This window comes from Bicyclus anynana, chromosome 2 (assembly GCF_947172395.1).
Source record: "Bicyclus anynana chromosome 2, ilBicAnyn1.1, whole genome shotgun sequence".
NCBI classification, from domain to species: Eukaryota; Metazoa; Arthropoda; class Insecta; order Lepidoptera; family Nymphalidae; genus Bicyclus; species Bicyclus anynana.
In genome coordinates, this window is record NC_069084.1 from 3,040,653 (window position 1) to 3,058,404 (window position 17,752).

The 17,752-nt window shown below is 38.0% G+C and overlaps 2 protein-coding genes across 2 annotated transcripts; one reads left to right on the forward strand and one right to left on the reverse strand.

Annotated features, from left to right (window-relative positions):
* The first annotated feature begins 482 nt into the window (after positions 1-482).
* LOC112046340 (stabilizer of axonemal microtubules 2) lies at positions 483-12,678 on the forward strand. The gene is made up of 13 exons (XM_024082963.2): positions 483-619; positions 1,063-1,210; positions 1,965-2,168; positions 3,108-3,294; positions 3,973-4,115; positions 4,620-4,711; positions 5,601-5,711; positions 7,214-7,310; positions 8,378-8,564; positions 9,375-9,467; positions 10,016-10,128; positions 10,859-10,952; positions 11,865-12,678. Exons 1-13 carry the CDS (start codon positions 612-614, stop codon positions 11,945-11,947), a joined length of 1,560 nt encoding a protein of 519 aa, XP_023938731.2. The 5' UTR covers positions 483-611; the 3' UTR covers positions 11,948-12,678.
* A 514-nt stretch (positions 12,679-13,192) lies between these two features.
* Positions 13,193-17,744, reverse strand: LOC112045540 (uncharacterized). Its single transcript, XM_024081768.2, has one exon. It carries the CDS (start codon positions 17,577-17,579, stop codon positions 16,083-16,085), a length of 1,497 nt encoding a protein of 498 aa, XP_023937536.2. The 5' UTR covers positions 17,580-17,744; the 3' UTR covers positions 13,193-16,082.
* Between the last annotated feature and the right edge of the window lie 8 nt (positions 17,745-17,752).

Genomic DNA, 17,752 nt, shown 5'->3' on the forward strand with positions numbered 1-17,752 from the left:
ATCGTTCACCCGCTGAGTGAGTGTGTGAGTTTAAAAAACTCATGCGTTTGAGAATTCGACATTCAGCAGGTGAATGGTTCCCTGGGGTTGCCCCTTCAACGTCTATAAATTCTACTGTTATTCTATATCGATGTTTAAAATATTATTTATTTCTAGACAACAATTCGCATTAAGTATATCTTCAATTCTACCGAACGAAATAAGATAAAAAAAACCTCTTCGCTGGTGTACGACCTGTTAGTCTTTAGTCTTCACTACAGAACCTGAAGCTCCTCTATCGGGTCGGTTATCGGCCGGTTATCGGTTCAGTAGATACAGAAGTTACCCCCTACAACACGACAAATGTTACCTCTTTATAATATTTAATATAGATAACTAAGAAAATGGCCGATATCAAAACGTTAACAAGCAAACCAACTCGAGGTTCAAAAATTATGTCAATCAAAAGAACATTACTTACAACTGTCAGTTTTCTACAAACTATTTTTAGATAGAGATGTTTTTGTAAAATTATTTTCAGTTTATGATCAATTTAGTTTGTAGATTTTATTTTTAATATTTTTATCACAGTGTTTATGTTATAAGTGGATAAGTTTTTTTACATATAAATTATGCCAGAGTGAGTATTTAGGAAAATAATTCATCTTTAATCAGACTGACGCATATTTACAAATCGAGTATGGTCAAGTTATGTAAAGTAACCTCAGGGCTCTTAGATAATGGTATTATAGAGCCCTGAGCCTACATTAGTACTTTAATAAAATACTCGTATTTTTGTGTTCAATAAATTGCTTATAAAGTATGTAGTTTATTTTCCACCACTAAAAGTATATAACCATTTGTTATTTTTATAATTTAATCTACGAAATGTAATCGGTCCCCATGACGCTCGAGTAACTGCAAATTTAGCATCCTGTGCTCCTCTGCCATTAACGATACTGTCGCACGCTCTACTCTCTTTCTCTTTTTGTAACTTACCAATCATCCCCAGATGTATCTTGTTAAGAAATTATCGCTCGCTTCTCTTGTTCCCTCCTTATGTAACTTACCCGTTGTCCCCAGGTGCGTCACGTGCCCGGCTATGGCCCCGTGCGCGTTGTCAGCGGGCGTCAAGTGCGGTCCGCAAGATGGCCGACCCATGGACAGCAAACAGGAGCGCCCCTGTCCGTGTCGCTCGTGCTGCTGCGGCAAACCCCCACTTGTTAAACCGGTGATCAATCTATACTCCTATACTATGAATGTGACTTCTTTATATTATAAAGAGGAATCATTCGATCGTTTTTTTGTTTGTTTGCATTAAATAGGCTCCAAATTATCTTTTACTGTTGCACTATCCCTGGGTGCTGTATTTTATCCCCGTATTCCTACGGAAACGAGAACTACGCGGGTGAATCTGCGTGGCGTCAGCCCTTACGTCTCACTTCTCAGTTTAATGACATTATGTAGGACGTGTTCCTATCTATACTAATATTATAAAGTTTAAGAGTTTGTTTGTTTGCTTGAACGCGCTAATCTTAGGAACTACTAGTGCGATTTGAAAAAAATATTTGTGTCAGATAGCCCATTTATCGAGGAAGGCTATAGGACATATATTATCCCCGTATTTCTAAGGGAACGGGAACCACGTGGGTGAAATAGTTAGGTACTCGTAGTTTTAGTACTATTGGTCGATACTTTGTCTAATTCTCTTCACAAGCTATGTCGATGATCCCATGCCTATAGGACTTGGTCCCAGGTCCTCATGTTCCGAAACCACATAGGCAGTGGCATGCACTTACTAATTGTACTAAGTACTGCATAATCTAAGGGTTGTTTTCTTAATGCTTATTTAATGAAGATTTTTCTAGTTTGGTTATTTTTTATTTTCTAGTGCATACCGTGATCGACAAAATTATGCACGCCACTGCACATAGGCTAGCCGCAGAATCAATGAGGCATTTACTTAAATATATTGTACTTTCCAGTGCTACAAGCAGCCCAGGATACCGGACTCATACGCGCCGCGTCGCTGCTACAAGGCTCCGTCCGCGCCCGTGGAGTCGTGCACCACGTACAAGCTGTCGTACCTGCCCGTGGACGGCTGCAAGAACCTGCGCGGGGAGGTACGCAAGCCGCCGCCCAACCTCGTGCCAAGCTGCGACCCCATGGAATCTTGTACTGTGCAAAAAGTAAGAACTTCCAAATACATTTTCTGAGGAAGTCTTCGTCGACTCTGGTGGAGTAACAGTGGATATGGCGTTGGCTTGTCTGTGGTACCTATTTAGGGCGCTGGATGGGACCTCTTCGAGCCGCATGGTGTCATGTACAGGATTATTAGATCCGGTTCGGTTCGGTTCGGTTCGGTCGGAAGTTGTGTGTGGATCAAGTGTCGACACACGCGAGCGATCCGCAAACATAATTATTATATGATTATTTATTATCAGCCAATTGTATCGACCCACTACAGAGACTCCCTCTTTATAGCAGAGGGGATAGAGCTTAGACCAGGCTGCTGAAAGTTGCGAAAAAGAAAGCTATGCATATGTTTTCTGGTTGGGTAAAAAAGGAGAGGTATATGTAGTCAAAGTTATCACATTTTCATCTAAAGCGCATCTTTGGCTGCTGGATGCCACTGAACGTAAGTGTACACATATCCGCATAGTACGTAACGGAATCGGACACATTGCATCAAACGTATTTTCAATTTTATGGTAGATCCTATAGATAGAATACTAAAATCCGTTTGATGCGATGCGTCCGATACATACGATGTGAATATGTGGACGCCTACCATTAAAGGTCACCTACGAGTTACGGGCTATGATATACTGAGCTTTTCTGCCTTCTATGAAATGCTCAGCAAAAAATAATCCGGTGTTAGGAAGATGGCGAGTGACATCCCCGTGCCTCAGAGAATATGTGAAACCGCGCGTCCCAGTAATTATCATTAATGTCTGATAAAGATTGTCAAAAAAATTCGCATTATCACCAACCCACGTATACAAGTAGAAAGGCCTGGCCCCTGTAGTAGGCCGTTAAGAGGCTGATAAAGCTAATGGTGACAATAATTTTAGAAGGATGTCTAATTTTTTAAGCCTCATTTTACTTACATATTTTGAAAATTCCAGATGTCCTTCCTACCCAACCCCGTGTGCGTGACGCAGCCCATCCGTCCGTGCCACCACGACATGTGGGGTCAGGGGCCCATGCAGAACCTGACCACGCAGCGACACGACTACGTGCCCAAGCCGTGTGTACTGCGGGAAAACTTTAAACCGGCCCACAAGTTTCACAGTATTGAACAACCTTTTGAGAGTAAGACTTTTCATTGAAAGTTTAATATCTACTGACAATTTTGACGTCAGTTTTCCACCTAGTTAGGGGTCGACCACCACTGCAATGGCCGGTGCGAGGTCGCCTTTCGAAAACCTTGCAACGTGTAACGGTTCTGGTAATTATGTCCTGCCCATTTTCACTACTCAACAAGTAGAGCTACTTGATGAAAACTAAAATGAAGAAAAAGCTATTTGTTGAGAAGAAGAAGAAAAACTTTCTTGCAAACAAAACAGAATATTACAAAAAAAACTATAACAAAAAATATAGCACTGCCTAAATGTCAATTTTTATCTATGTCGGTAACTTTATCTTTACAATCTCGTCCTTTTTGATATTCTCAGCATTTCACAGCTTTACTGAACTCACATTTTGAAGTTCTATTCTCTAAACCGTATTTAGAAGGTTAAACCTTGATACCGTTTTCCCCACACCCCGACGGGTGGTAAATGAAGGAGTATATTACATAGAAGTCTCTGGATGCGAGCGGCTCAAGATGTGTCAAGATCGTAATGTTTGGAAGTCCCTGTAAAAGGCCCTGCAGTAGATGTCCATCGGCTAATATGATGATGACGATATAGATGATGATGATGATGATCATGATGATGATGATGATGATGATGATGATGATGATCAATAAATAAATAAATTATTTACCAGACCGCACTGTGAACAAGCTGTCTTATCTGCCTCCGGAAAAGGTGGAGATGGTGAAGTCGTTCGCCCCGGAGCGCTGCTACGAGCGACCCGCCGCTAAGATGGACGGCTGCACCACGCACAAAATGAGCTACATGCCCAATCAGGTACAGCCAGCATCTTAGCTCATCATATCATATATCATCATCACTTACCAAAAAAATGGTGATAAATTAACCAATTATGGAAATAAGAGAAATCGGTAAGTGCGGGTTCAAATGACAAATATCATCATCACAGTCATTATTATCAGCCGAGCCCCGGGTTCGCTCGCTTTGTTCCTGTTCCCGTGAGAATATGGGGATTAAACATAGCCTATGATACTCACAAATAACGTGGCATTGTATTGATAAAAGAATTTTTAAAATCAGTTTAGTATATATAGATATTACCCCCTACAACTTCACAAACTTATCTCTTTATAAGAAGTTTAGATAATCGTCTAACGCTGGAGAAGAACTTCTGGTAAGGACTTCCTACTTCCCACTTGATATCATCAGTCCAACCTAGTGGCAAGCCGACTAACACTTCGCTTTTCAGTGAGGTGTCGCCATTCCAGAACCTAGAGGCCAATATCAATCCAAGATTTTAACACATTTATTTATTTCAAGATATTGCCTAAAGAACCCTTGCCGTGGGCCTGTAAAGGTCAGTACCAGAAACCTTGCCAGAAATTAGAACAAAATACTACTTACTCTATGAGGTTAGTCTTTAATATTGAAAGTATTTAATTATGTAGGGAAAATAGTAGGTATTAGTAGTAAGACTCTTGGGGGTATTTAAAACTGTACTGATTTTCAAAGTCCCATTTTTAGGTACGATTCTGTTAGTTATAGAACTGTGAAAGGGAGTTGATGACAATAGAGAACAAGAAGAAAATAATACTAACAAGAATTTAACGTAACTTTAATTACCTAAGTTTAAAAATTTACTACCAAAAGGAGTTGACATCATATTTTTCTAATTTATTTATGCATAAAAAATATTTTGAAAGACTTATCGAACTAGTTCTAAGTAATACCTACCTATTGGTGACGCCGCTGAGATCCCATTATGGAGCCTACGGCACATACACAAAAAGAAAAAAATATCTCTTGAAAAATAATAGAGATTTTAGTTAAATATTTTACGATCAAAAGGTTTTGACATAGGTATTCTTCTTCAACAAAAAATCTTATATTATTCCCCATAACTCTAGGGTTATATTCTTTATCGAAAAATAATTAAAAATGTCCAAAGAACATGTGTTCTAAATTTAATATCTTCTGAGTAAATAATATTTCTTTTGTAAATAGATCTAAAAATGTGTCGTGTCGTAAATATTAAAAACGCATTCTTAAAATTGATTAATATAGGACTTACCCAAACTCTATAAAATGCAAGGATAGTTAAAGGCGTGTGTTACATGGATTGTCGGACTTATTTGAAATACTCTGTATGAAAACATAAGAAGTTTTTATTTTTTAGTTCAAAAAAATATTAGATATTCCAGTTCGGCTCCCTTAAGTGGACTCGTCAACACCTTGTTATGGGAAAGTTATGGGAAATACTCCCCAGCACCCTGTATAATTATTACCTTGCACACGTTCCAGTTACCTCGACTCGAACAGCGACTGTCGTCGTCGGGCCATCCTCCCATCGAACTGTACAAACCCCGTCACTGCTTCCAAGAGATTTGAAACGCAGACGATCTATAAAAACAGGTGCGTATATCATTGCGAACTATCTCATCAGTAGGTGGTGTTGGTTCGTTTCTATCTCTCTCTATTAAACACGATACTGTAGAAAGAGATATAGACTAATTTGAAAATCACACTGTGTTATTTAAACGTCATTATGGAATAGCGATACATAACCAAGAATTATCACCCTAATCCGGCGTGGTAGAAGAGTGTTTTTTGTCAGAGCTTTTCCGTAGAAGCTACTGGTATGTTGATTTATTTCGCCAAACAGCAATGCTTTATGCTGTGCTACGTTCAGAAGGGTATCATGAGCCGGTGTAATTACTGGTGTAGGTGTAGACCTACGCCTCATTAGACACGCAGGATTGAAGAACCTGTTCCTATTTTAGCATGAGAAGTGCTGATCTGTTTTTTATACTTAAGTTAGCCCTTGACTACAATCTCACCTGAAGGTAAGTGATGGTTCAATCTAAGATGGAAGCGGGTTAACTTGTTAAGAGGAGAATGAAAATCCACACCCTTTCGGTTTCTATACGACATCGTACCGAAACGTTAAATCGCTTGGCGTAAACTTAAACGTCTTTGCCGGCAGGGTGGTAACTAGCCACGGCTGACGCCTCCCACCAGCCAGACTTGGACCAATTAAGTAAATTCTGTCAGCACAGCCAGGGTATCGAACCCAGGACCTTCGTCTTGTAAATCTACCGGGCATACCACTGCGCCACGGAGGCTGTCTTTTACGGTGGGTGGTGGATTATTAACACCAGATGGACTACCTGCTTATTCTGTCAACTATAATTATTATTTTAAAGGTGGTAGAAAACTAATATGTTGTTCTTATGGGCGGCCATGCTAACTATCGAGTCACATGCGATTCCTCTATAAAACTATGGTCACGCAACTCATTTAATCGTGTGATCGCGTTATGTTATGAAATGCGGCAAATGCATACGCTGGACGCAGTAATAATCTTTTATCATTAGCAACCCATATTCTCTTCTCAGAATGAGAGGTTAGACCAATAGGGGTTAGACCACCACGCTGACCCAATACGAATTAATAGACTTCACACACGCAGAGAATTAAGAAAATTCTCTGGTATGCAGATTTCCTCATGATGTTTTCCTTCACCGTCTAAGCCACGTGATATTTAATTGGAGTTTCTTTATTAAATTTATTATTTAATAAAGAAACTCCATTGCCCAACAAGGAGGAATATATACAGGTATCCTTCGTTTTCATATATTATATATTCGTTTTCAGATCGGCGGTATCCAAAGAGATATACGCTTTGAAAACTAACAAAATATATGGAAATGTCAGATCCGATCGACAACTTGATCACGTGACCTATCGATACTGAATGTCATTCCCATACATTTATTGATTTTTAAAGGAGTAAGCGTTTGTAGAAAGAGAATCGACTTGCGACATGGCTACAGGCCCAGATCTAAGAAATTCTTAGATTTTATTATACCAATTATTATAATATGCAATCAACAATATATTTTTTGGTTCCATAGCTTCTTACCCGCGTCCGTGCCCATCCCTGCGCCGGTGAAGCCTTCACCGAACCTCGTCCCTTCCACCGCTCAAATGGAGGGAGATACTGTGCACAAGGTAGAATTTGTAACTTTAATAAATTAAGCCTTTTGCATGCACCTCAAAAATGGCACACAGAGGCACAAATCGATCTGTGCCTCTATTTGAAATTAGTAGGTACGTTCCAATCACAGTTGTTAGGATGTGTCAAAATGCTGCAGAGATAATACAATAGCTTTTCCAATAAGAAACAATGTTGCAGTTGTTATTACCTACTTACTAAAGATTAAAAATAGAGTAGGCTTCGTAAACTCCATTCTTAACTTTCGCGAGGCGAAATAATTGTGAGGAACTCTTTCCCGGTCCACTCCGATGTTCCTTAACAAAGACTTTTCAGCGACCAACACAACCGGCAACCACAAACACTCGAGACTCAAGAATATTATAAATTTGTCGGTGCGAGTGCGTCATTAGATCAGTCGTGTCGTCATGAGCCGAGTACCAAGTGTTCTGTGAGTTATATGGGGAGTAGTGGGAGACCGAGTGCTGAATATATAGGCGAGCGCTCCCGCGGTCTTGCTCATGACCGCTTCTTCACTGCTGGCTGACGGGCGCTTGTCGTTGTTTCTCCAGCGAGCTCGACCTCGCTGAGCAGTGGGCGAAGCACCACCAGGATTTACCACTCTGCCGCAGTTCCGCAGATCACCCGCAATACCTTGCGAGCTCGATCGCGCTGATGAACCCGGAGTTGACACCACGGACCTCTAAACAGGCCCCATCCAACGCCCCGATCACTGTTACCCCGTTACCCGTGAAGGTTACCGTGGAAGACCTCTACACCACCTTTTGTTGATTAATAATCCATCATGGATTGTTTGTGATAGGCGGAGATTGACTTGAGTGGAAAAGGAGAGTGTTAACTAGTTCTAAAAGACGTATTTAACCCTACATACAACGGTCAAGTCCGTGACTTTACTCAAGGTCATTCTCTGCCACTCGAAGGTTTATTGGTAACATTCTTAGTGGGAATTGTTAGACCTGACAGACTTTCGTTTAATAATTGTGTTTTGCTCTTTAAATCTGCTTCTGATGTCAATCCGTTTCTCCGACAAGTTATTTAAATGACCGTAAATGTTATATTCCAGCTTTCCTTCCTGCCCAACCCCGTGTGCGTGACGCAGCCGATCCGTCCATGCCACCACGACATGTGGGGTCAGGGGCCCATGCAAAACCTGACCACGCAGCGACACGACTACGTGCCCAAGCCGGCCGCGCTACGGGAGTCTTTCAAACCGGCACACAAGTTCCACAATGTTGAACAACCTTTTGAAAGTTAGTTTCAAATTAATGACTTCATGAATAATATCAACTTCTATATCTACTATATACCTACAGGTACTAATATTATAAAGAGGTAAAGTTTGTGGTGTTGTATGGGGGTAATCTCTAGATCTACTGAACCGATTTTTAAAATTCTTTTACCACTAGAAAGCCACGTTATTTGTGAGTGTCATAGGCTATATTTTATCCCCGTACTCTCACGGAAACGGGGATTACGCGAGTGAAACCACGGAGCGTCGGCTAATTATTCATAAACATGCAGCTTGAATTAAATGTAGCAATTAAAATTACCTAAGCTTTATAGGTAGGATTACTATAATTGCTGGTCTAGATATATTAAGTATTTAGAATTTATATTTTTTAAATGTTTTGATATTTTTAAATGACGTAACGTAACCAATCAAACTATGTACGTACACTACGTAACGTAAACTATTAAACCTAATCTAGTACCTACCGCAAGTACCTAGAATGATTTACCTATACCTACTCGTAATATTGCTGATTGGCAGACTTCACACACGCAATCCGCATTGGGCCAGCGTGGTGGACTATTGGCCCTTTCATCCTGAGAGGAGACTCGAGCTCAGTAGTGAGCCGAATATGGGTTGATAATGATGACGATGATGAATATTGCTGAAAAATTGATCGCGCTTAAACGCTGAAACACAGAGTTCAATCTTTATAGAAGTCTTTAATTACGATATTAACTGTTTGTTTTTTTTAGAGGAAAGACAGGGGAAAGCAAATAAATGCCAAAAATTTAAAAAAGGATTGGATGACTCATCATTTAATTTACAGATCGTACAGTGAACCGAATGTCATACCTCGATCCTGGGCGGCAGAGTCTACCGGACTCCTACGCACCTCATAGGTGCTACGAGAAACCCGCTGGTAAGATAAACTTGCTTTTACTTCTACCTTCTACTAGGTATAGGTCCCGGCAAGTAATTTAAACCAAAATGACAGTTCTCTACGATCGTACGATTATAAAGAAAAGTTCAAAACGCTTGCAACCACTGAGTTGCTCAAAATATTTAAAAATCTTAACCCTTACAGCGGCGTGCTAATCATAACATTAAATACCTAAATGCGAAAGGTCACTAAATCACGAAATCTCGTAAGCCACTTCTACGTGCAATGATGTTTTGGCAGTTTGATGAACTTTGATAAGATATTAATTTGTCCCTTTCGACTTCAACAGTCGGTTATAATATTATAAAGCTGAAGAGTTTGTTTGTTTGTTTGATTGAACGCGCTAATCTCAGGAACTATTGGTCCTATTTGAAAAATTCTTTCAGTGTAAGATAGCCCATTTATCGAGGAAGGCTATAGGCTATATATTATCCCCGTATTCCTACGGGAACGGAAACCATGCGGGTAAAACCGCGCGGCGTCAGCTAGTTTTTATATTTTATATATTAGATTTATATATTTTATAGCAAAAATGGATTGCGACACGACCCACAAGATGTCGTTCCAGCCTGTCTGCGCGCTGGCGCCACAGCGGCCGCCCTGGGCCTGCAAGGGGCAGTATCAGAAGCCCTGCCAAAAGGTATAAATACATTCAGTTGGTTTACTTTAAACTTTGTTGGCACTGTAAAATGTTTACAAGTTTGGCATCAATTCTATAGACGTCATTCATCATTCTAACTTTTTAGTTAACTACCTAATTAGGCAGATTATTATCGATTATTATTATCGCGTCGTTAAAAAATTTGTTTCTATTCTCGTAGAGGAATTTCTACGCAGTACCGTAAATACCTACTATGAGGCCAGTGAGGAGTTTATTGGATGATGGCGTCCTATAAAAATCGCCTCGGGCTCAGCCTTGTCACCCTATAGTTACGGCACTGCCAGTATCGTGGACCTTAGGCATTTTGCCAGCCTTGCCTGCTACCCTATCCCATTGTTTTGCCTAAGACTACAATATACTCCCGTGTTACTACATTCATCATCATCCATCATCATCAACGACACGAGTCTCCTCTCAGAATGAGAGGGGTTAGGCCAGCGTGGTGGACAAGCACCACGCTGGCAGATTGGCAGACTTCACACGCGTAGAGAATTAAGAAAATACTCAGGTACCTAGAGTTTCCTTACGATGTTTTTCCTTCACCGTTTGAGACACGTGATATTTCATTTCTTAAGTTGACATAACTGAACTGAAGAGGTGCATGCTCCGGACTTAATTCGAACCTACGCCCTCCGAATCGAAGACGAAAGAGGTCATATCCAGTACTACATTGCCCATTGTAAGTAATTGACTTGAGTTGCTTTCACAGTTGGACGGCACGACAGTGTACCGCTCATCCTTCCTGCCGCCTGGTGAAGACTGCACCGAATACATGGACCCCTGCGCGTATGGTGATTGCAAACGTGAGTAACCACGTTTAAGTAACCATCGATACAAATCGTTAGATGGGCCTCTCCATACTTAAGAACGCATAATTTTATGTTAAGAACGCATTACCCAAAGACGTGCGCGCACAGTTTATGTTAGTACGTAACAAGCGCATGCTATGAGTGGACGTGGACTTAAAAAAATATTTATTGTTTTTTTTTTTATTTTAATCCCTTAATTATGCCTTTGTGTTTATTTTGGAAGTGTAAAAACACAGGCCACAACATGAATAAAGAGAAATGTGTTACGAGTGATGACGTACTCAATGTGCGAAACCAATGACAATTCCGCGACGCTTTGAGGCCCATCTAACAATCTACGATCGATGTATGTAAGAACCTAGTAGGTTCAGTAAATTGATGATTAATATTACATAACACTGTAATAAAAAGCATAATAAAAATCTAATAAAATAAAGAAAAAAAATTGTAATCGAGCTTTATCCGCGGTTGTTATCAACCGTCTAAACTAAATAGCGGACCACATACGTATACCTAGTAAAGTTGTTTGATCTTTAACGTAGAATGAAATTGCTTTCAAAATAAATATTTTTCGAGATTTTATTTTACGACTTTGACGACATTTTTAATGTCCATACTTATGCTTAATAACAGCTTTCTAGTAGTAATAGTCTCTGCACTAAACCATGGACAGACAGACGGCCATGGCTGTATGGGTTCCTGGTGGACTACGGAACCCTAAAAAGAAAGCACCAATATCACTACGACAAAATATGTCATTACAATAATATGCATTTTTATAAAAGGCATTACAATAATATGCATTTTTATAAAAGGTAACTCGGCGGGAATCGGCCTGTGTGGACTCTGCGCCACTGTTATTTACCTATTATCGCTTTAAATTTTAACCATTTGTTTTGTTTTCAGCTTGCGATTGCATTTGCCCATCGACATGCATTGCCACGGACCCCTGTGCCTGTAATTTCCCCAAAGCAGAATGTTGCGGTTAAAGCAAGTAACGATCATCTTCGGCGTTCTAAATTCAAGTCGCTAAGTTCAAAATGGCGTCATTCTTTTTTTTCGCTTAACTTTGGCTTTACACAGATTAGGTAGCAATGGCGTCAAGGTAAATTACGGATAAAGATCTACTTATCTAATGAAATTGACCTTTTTTGTTGAAAATCTTGGAACTTGATATGATACTTAGGTGCCAACTATCTATAGCAATTAATATCTAGAATTTGACTTCTAAAGGTGACATACAATCATCAGGTTTTATAAACTTGTTTTTTATATTTTTGGGCGAAAATTTAACATTCCAAGCTTATGAAATAAACTTGGTCACATGACATCGCTTTCGCAACATGTAATTGTCATTTTTAATATACGGTATTTTTGCCTGTAATTTAGTTTTACTCTACCTACATCTAAATTTGTTTTACGTAACTTTATTTTGTAACCATAATTTATGTTTTATGTAATACAACCTTAATTTATTAATATTGACCAGAGTTTTATTCTAAACCGTTTAGACTGGTAGGTAGGTATACTAAAGAGTTTAGAGTCACAAAAATTTTGTACAATGTAGTGATGTAGATAATGCTTTGGTTTGGGGCGCCACAAAGATTTTATACTATTAGACATGTCACTAGCGATTCGAAACTCAGGCGAACAAAGATTGCTAATTGTCTTAATTTCATTTAATCGCATAGCAAACAACGAAAGTTATAAGAAATAATATTTTCTACAATATAGTTGCGTTCAGGAAGTGTAAAAACTATATAACTATACATAAATATATGTAAGTAAGCAATGATTTTATCTAAATGAATAAAATCGTTCTTCATCATCATCAATACCAACCCATATTCGGCTCACTGCTGAGCTCGAGTCTCCTCACAGAATTAGAGGGGTTAGGCCAATAGTCCACCACGCTGGCCCAATGCGGATTGGCAGACTTCACACACACAGAGAATTAAGAAAATTCTCTGGTGTGCAGGTTTCCTCACGATGTTTTCCTTCACCGTTTCTGACACGTGATATTTAATTTCTTAAAATGCACACAACTGAAAAGCTGGAGGTGCATGCCCCGGATCGGATTCGAACCTACGCCCTCTGGAATCGGAGGCAGAGGTCATATCCACTAGGCTAACAAGGCCATAAAATCGTTGCTTGACCATAATTCATCAATAACGGCTTCTGCTGGGATCTGGAGAATTGGTGGACTTTGTGGGTTTAAAATTAAAACTAGCAGCACTAATAAACAGCGTTTATTGGAAAGTGGAAGTTAGTGGAAACGTGAAAAACTGTAAGTTAGGTGGCTCCACACTACATCGGGCTGTGCCAATAACAGTGCGCTGGACACTGGTATTGGCACACGATAGATGTAGGTAGGTAGAGTAGGTATATTTAAATCTATGGTAATGGTATGTGTAAATAAATTTAAAATACATAAATAACATTTTCGGTCGAAAATTCGATCGGAGAAGTGCGACATCTTTTCTTCGCATCGCCAATCATCACTCATTCGATTAATTCTCTCGGCCATCGTTACGTTTTATAAACGTAGTGTTATAATATTTCGTATATCACTATACGAAATAAAGTGGGCTGAATTATCATAAAATTATCACGTCATTAGAATAACCCTTAGTGGGCTAATTCATAAGCATGACCTCTGGCTACGGCAAATGGAAATGCTCCTTAAATATAACTTGATCCATTATATATATTAGTAGATATACCTATAATTAACTACAACGTGATTAATTCAAACAAGCAGTCTTAAATGTGTTAATAATATTATATATCATAAGCAAGATTAACTTTTACTTTTCATACCATTTCATTTACCTGGTGCTATTCTCTAAAACCACACATCTAAATCCACACATCAACAGTGAGGCTAAGCTGCAACGTTGATACATCGGCAAAATTTTACATAGAAATTAGAAAGCAAGATATATCACGAAATGTACCCTATTACAAAATATTGTAATGTACATCACACACTAATATTATAAAGGTGAAAGTTTGTGTGTAAGTATGTTTTTCCTCTTTTACGCTGCGGCTACTTAAGCGATTTGGCTAAAATTTGGAATGGAAATAGATTTTACTCTGGATTAACACATAGGCTACTTTTTATCCCGGAAAAATCCATGGTTCCCGCGGGATTTGTGAAAAACTGAATTCCACGCGGACGAAGTCGCGGGCGTCCGCTAGTAATATTATAAATATAAAACAATGTCCTCCGTCGTCTGTCCGTCTGTTAGTTCGTTTAATGGTGAAGATCTATGTAGTTATATAATTTGTCAAGGTTTTATTTATATCGATTGAATTATGATAATTATTTAAAGAGTTGCAAAAAGTGAAGCCGCCCGCCTAAGAATTCTTCGCGATATGGACAGTAGTTAGAGAATAGCACAGCAGTAACAAACTTGATAATATTAAAAACTAGCTAACTACCCTCATATAAACAAGGCACAACTTTCCTATTGCTCTAACAGACAATCCTAACAATATCAAAGTAATAATTCAATGGAAAATTCAATATCTAATCTTCTATATAACTATAAACTATTGCTATAACATATGCAGCTTCAGAGGAGACCATCTTAGAGAGTCATTCCACCTTTTTCTAAACGTTAAGCCTTTTGGCATCATCAGATGATGATTCTGCGCTTGCCCCAAAACCCCCAGTGACATTGCTGTTGTCCCATTATGGATACAGCATGTATAATCAGAAAAACAAAAAAGCAACTACTAACTTCTAAAGACATATTATGAAGAATTAACATTAGCTTTTTTAACTAATTAGAATTTAAAATAATAAATTGGAATTTCTGTAAATGAAGAAAAGCAGTCTGCAAGACTACTGAGTATTGGGAACACTATTAAATAAATATTACATCAAACCAAAGTGTACCTAATTAACATTGTTTCAAAGTTAATTTTTAACTAATCACAAATATTCTGATAGTAATAGCTGTAAAAGCAATAATTTTAAGCTTAAAGCCGAATTGTAGCATATTACTTTGGTTTCATAGTTGAATATTTAACTTTCAAAAATGAATTATAAAACAAAGTTGATTAGGTCTATTTTTAAATGCAATATACAGATATTATGATCTCACGGTTTGTGGTATTACTGCAAAACTGTCATGTTATATGCTTACAAATAAATGTAACTTATTTCTACAATCACAAATAAATAAAATAAGTCTCTATGAAATATCTTTTAACAACATGTTTATGATTTAACATTTTAAACAAAGAAACAACTAATTTTTAACAATTATATTTAGTACATATCCTGGAATATGACAACTGTGAATTTTTTTATAAAATACATCAGCCTTTGAGACCAATTTTAATATGACAATGGTTTTATTTTAATGTTACAAGAAATTTTTAATGTACAAAATGACCAGAAATATAAAAAAAAAACCTGGAAAGGGGCCACAAGATGCTCATCATTGTGTGTTTTGAGACTCTAATTTCTTTTTATTTAGCATTACTATGCTAAATGGTCGAAAGAGCTAGAACTCAAGAGTTGTAAAGCCAGTTTAATGAAAAAAAAAGGTAGATATTAGTTTCTTTTTTCCACAATTCAGCATCTGCATGGCTTTTGGTCAGGCTATACATACAACATGATTAGCATCTGCCTGTTGTTATAAATTGATTCAACTTCATTTATTCACAATAACTGTAGTTGATAAAGCTGAAATGATTTTGAATTTTAGATTTATGGGCAGGTTTATGGGCAGACCAAAGATGTAAGATCTTTTTGAGTATAGCTGTCTCTTTCATCTCATAACAATAAAAGAAATGTTGCAATGGGTCAAGAGAGAACATAATATGTAGACAAAGTTATCTTATTCTCTTGGCACATCTTGGGCCTGCTAACTGTTCTTTGAGTTACAAAAAAAGAATATTGACTATAAAATTGCAACTCTATCTTATATAAAATAACTGAGAATTAAAAAAATAATAAAATAAATAAAATACTTGTATTGCCAGGCACTCTAATAAATTATTCTAGACCAACATTGAATATTCATTTCAATAATACTGTGCCCTCATTTATACATCCTAAATATTTGATATGGTACTAGCACTTACATAATAAAAACTTCACTAACCAACTTACAACATATCTCTAACATTTTCATTAGAAGTCTTCTCCCATATCTGACCCGATCTGTATAATCTGTAGATCTTATTGCTAACTAAAGACTGTCCAAATTTGATCATGGCACCTTCAAATTTATGTGGAAACACTTGCATCTCTGTTTCATTGTAACCATCTGGTTGGAATTTCTTCTGATCTCTACATACACTGTACTTATGTGCTCCTAGTAATTCTAAAGGTATATTTTTGCTATTCTTACTTAAATCAAAGAGATCATCAAATGATGTCATAGTGTCTAAATTTCTTATATTTATTGGTACTTTTTCCTGTGGCATTGTATAGTAATGGGTTTTTTTCATTATATCCGGATAACCAAGTTCTGCATTGTCATCGTCCATTTGGTTGAGGCAGAATACTTGTGACTGTACAACATAAGTTCTTAGTGACCTTGTTGGGTCGAAGTCATCCAACATTGCTTTGAGGTTGGTATGGACTCTCGGTACCAGGAACTCATCCCATGACAGAATAACAACATGGCTGACTTTGTTAGACTCTTCTTTGTCATATCTGAAATGTCTGAATAGACAGTCAAGTTCTATTGCATTTCTCACAATATCATATGACTTGGAAAACACAAAAGGATAATTTAAAGGAAAAAATTGTATTTGCCATTGTGTAATATCGGTTGGGAACAAATTCAATCTCCTTATGACGTCCTCTGATATCATGCTGTCATATATAGTGAAGTAATCAATGCCAAGAATGTGGTGGAACACAAGAAATTCAATAAACACATCTCTGGAAACTATGGGCACATGATTTGGGATCACACACACAGCAGGCTCTATATTGTTAACAAATTTAATACTACCACTCTCACGGGCCTTTCTCTTAGTATTAACTTGTATAAGTTTAATTATTGGTGCATGCATAGGATTTATGTTGTAATCGTTAACATAGAAACTAACGCCCGTCGGTTTGCCAAAATTTTTGCCCAATGAGCACTCAAAGATGAACAAACGATGATCATTGATAGGTTCAGAGGCCAATTTGTAGTTGAATCTGCCCGCTTTTGATTTAGAACTATTTTCGAGCCACACGTTGCAACGGAAATTCGGCACAACGTTCGCTTTACCAATAACTATAGTGTTAATAACGTGAGCATAGAGCGGTGTTAATTTTTCATATTTATTGTACGATCGTAAAAAGGATGAATAGGAATAAAAATTGTCGTCGATTTGCTGGAATAGAGGGGGAGTTTCCCGTACCTCCATGGACGAATTTCGAAGTATTTCCGACAACATCGTGGCGTTGAATCCGGGACCGCAAAACTCCACCTCTGACAATCCCGGCTTGCCGAAGAAGTTGAGCACTTCCAAAACATACCGGAGACGATAATACTCGTGCCGATAAATGAGAAGTGTGATAATGCTTATAAAACACACCACTACAAGGATCAGCTGATAGTACTTCCTCATGATGTTACCGGTCGGCTTCCGATGGGTCTTCATTTATGTATGCATTTGGTTGTAGCGTATGATATGCCCAATTTAAAAACTATAGCAGATTGTAGATGAACTTAAATTGGGTTATTGAATATTCATTTTCAATTCGAGTACAAAATTAGAAAACACCAAAATTAAATGTGATTTTAACATTGACATTGACAGTTGACACTGTTGGC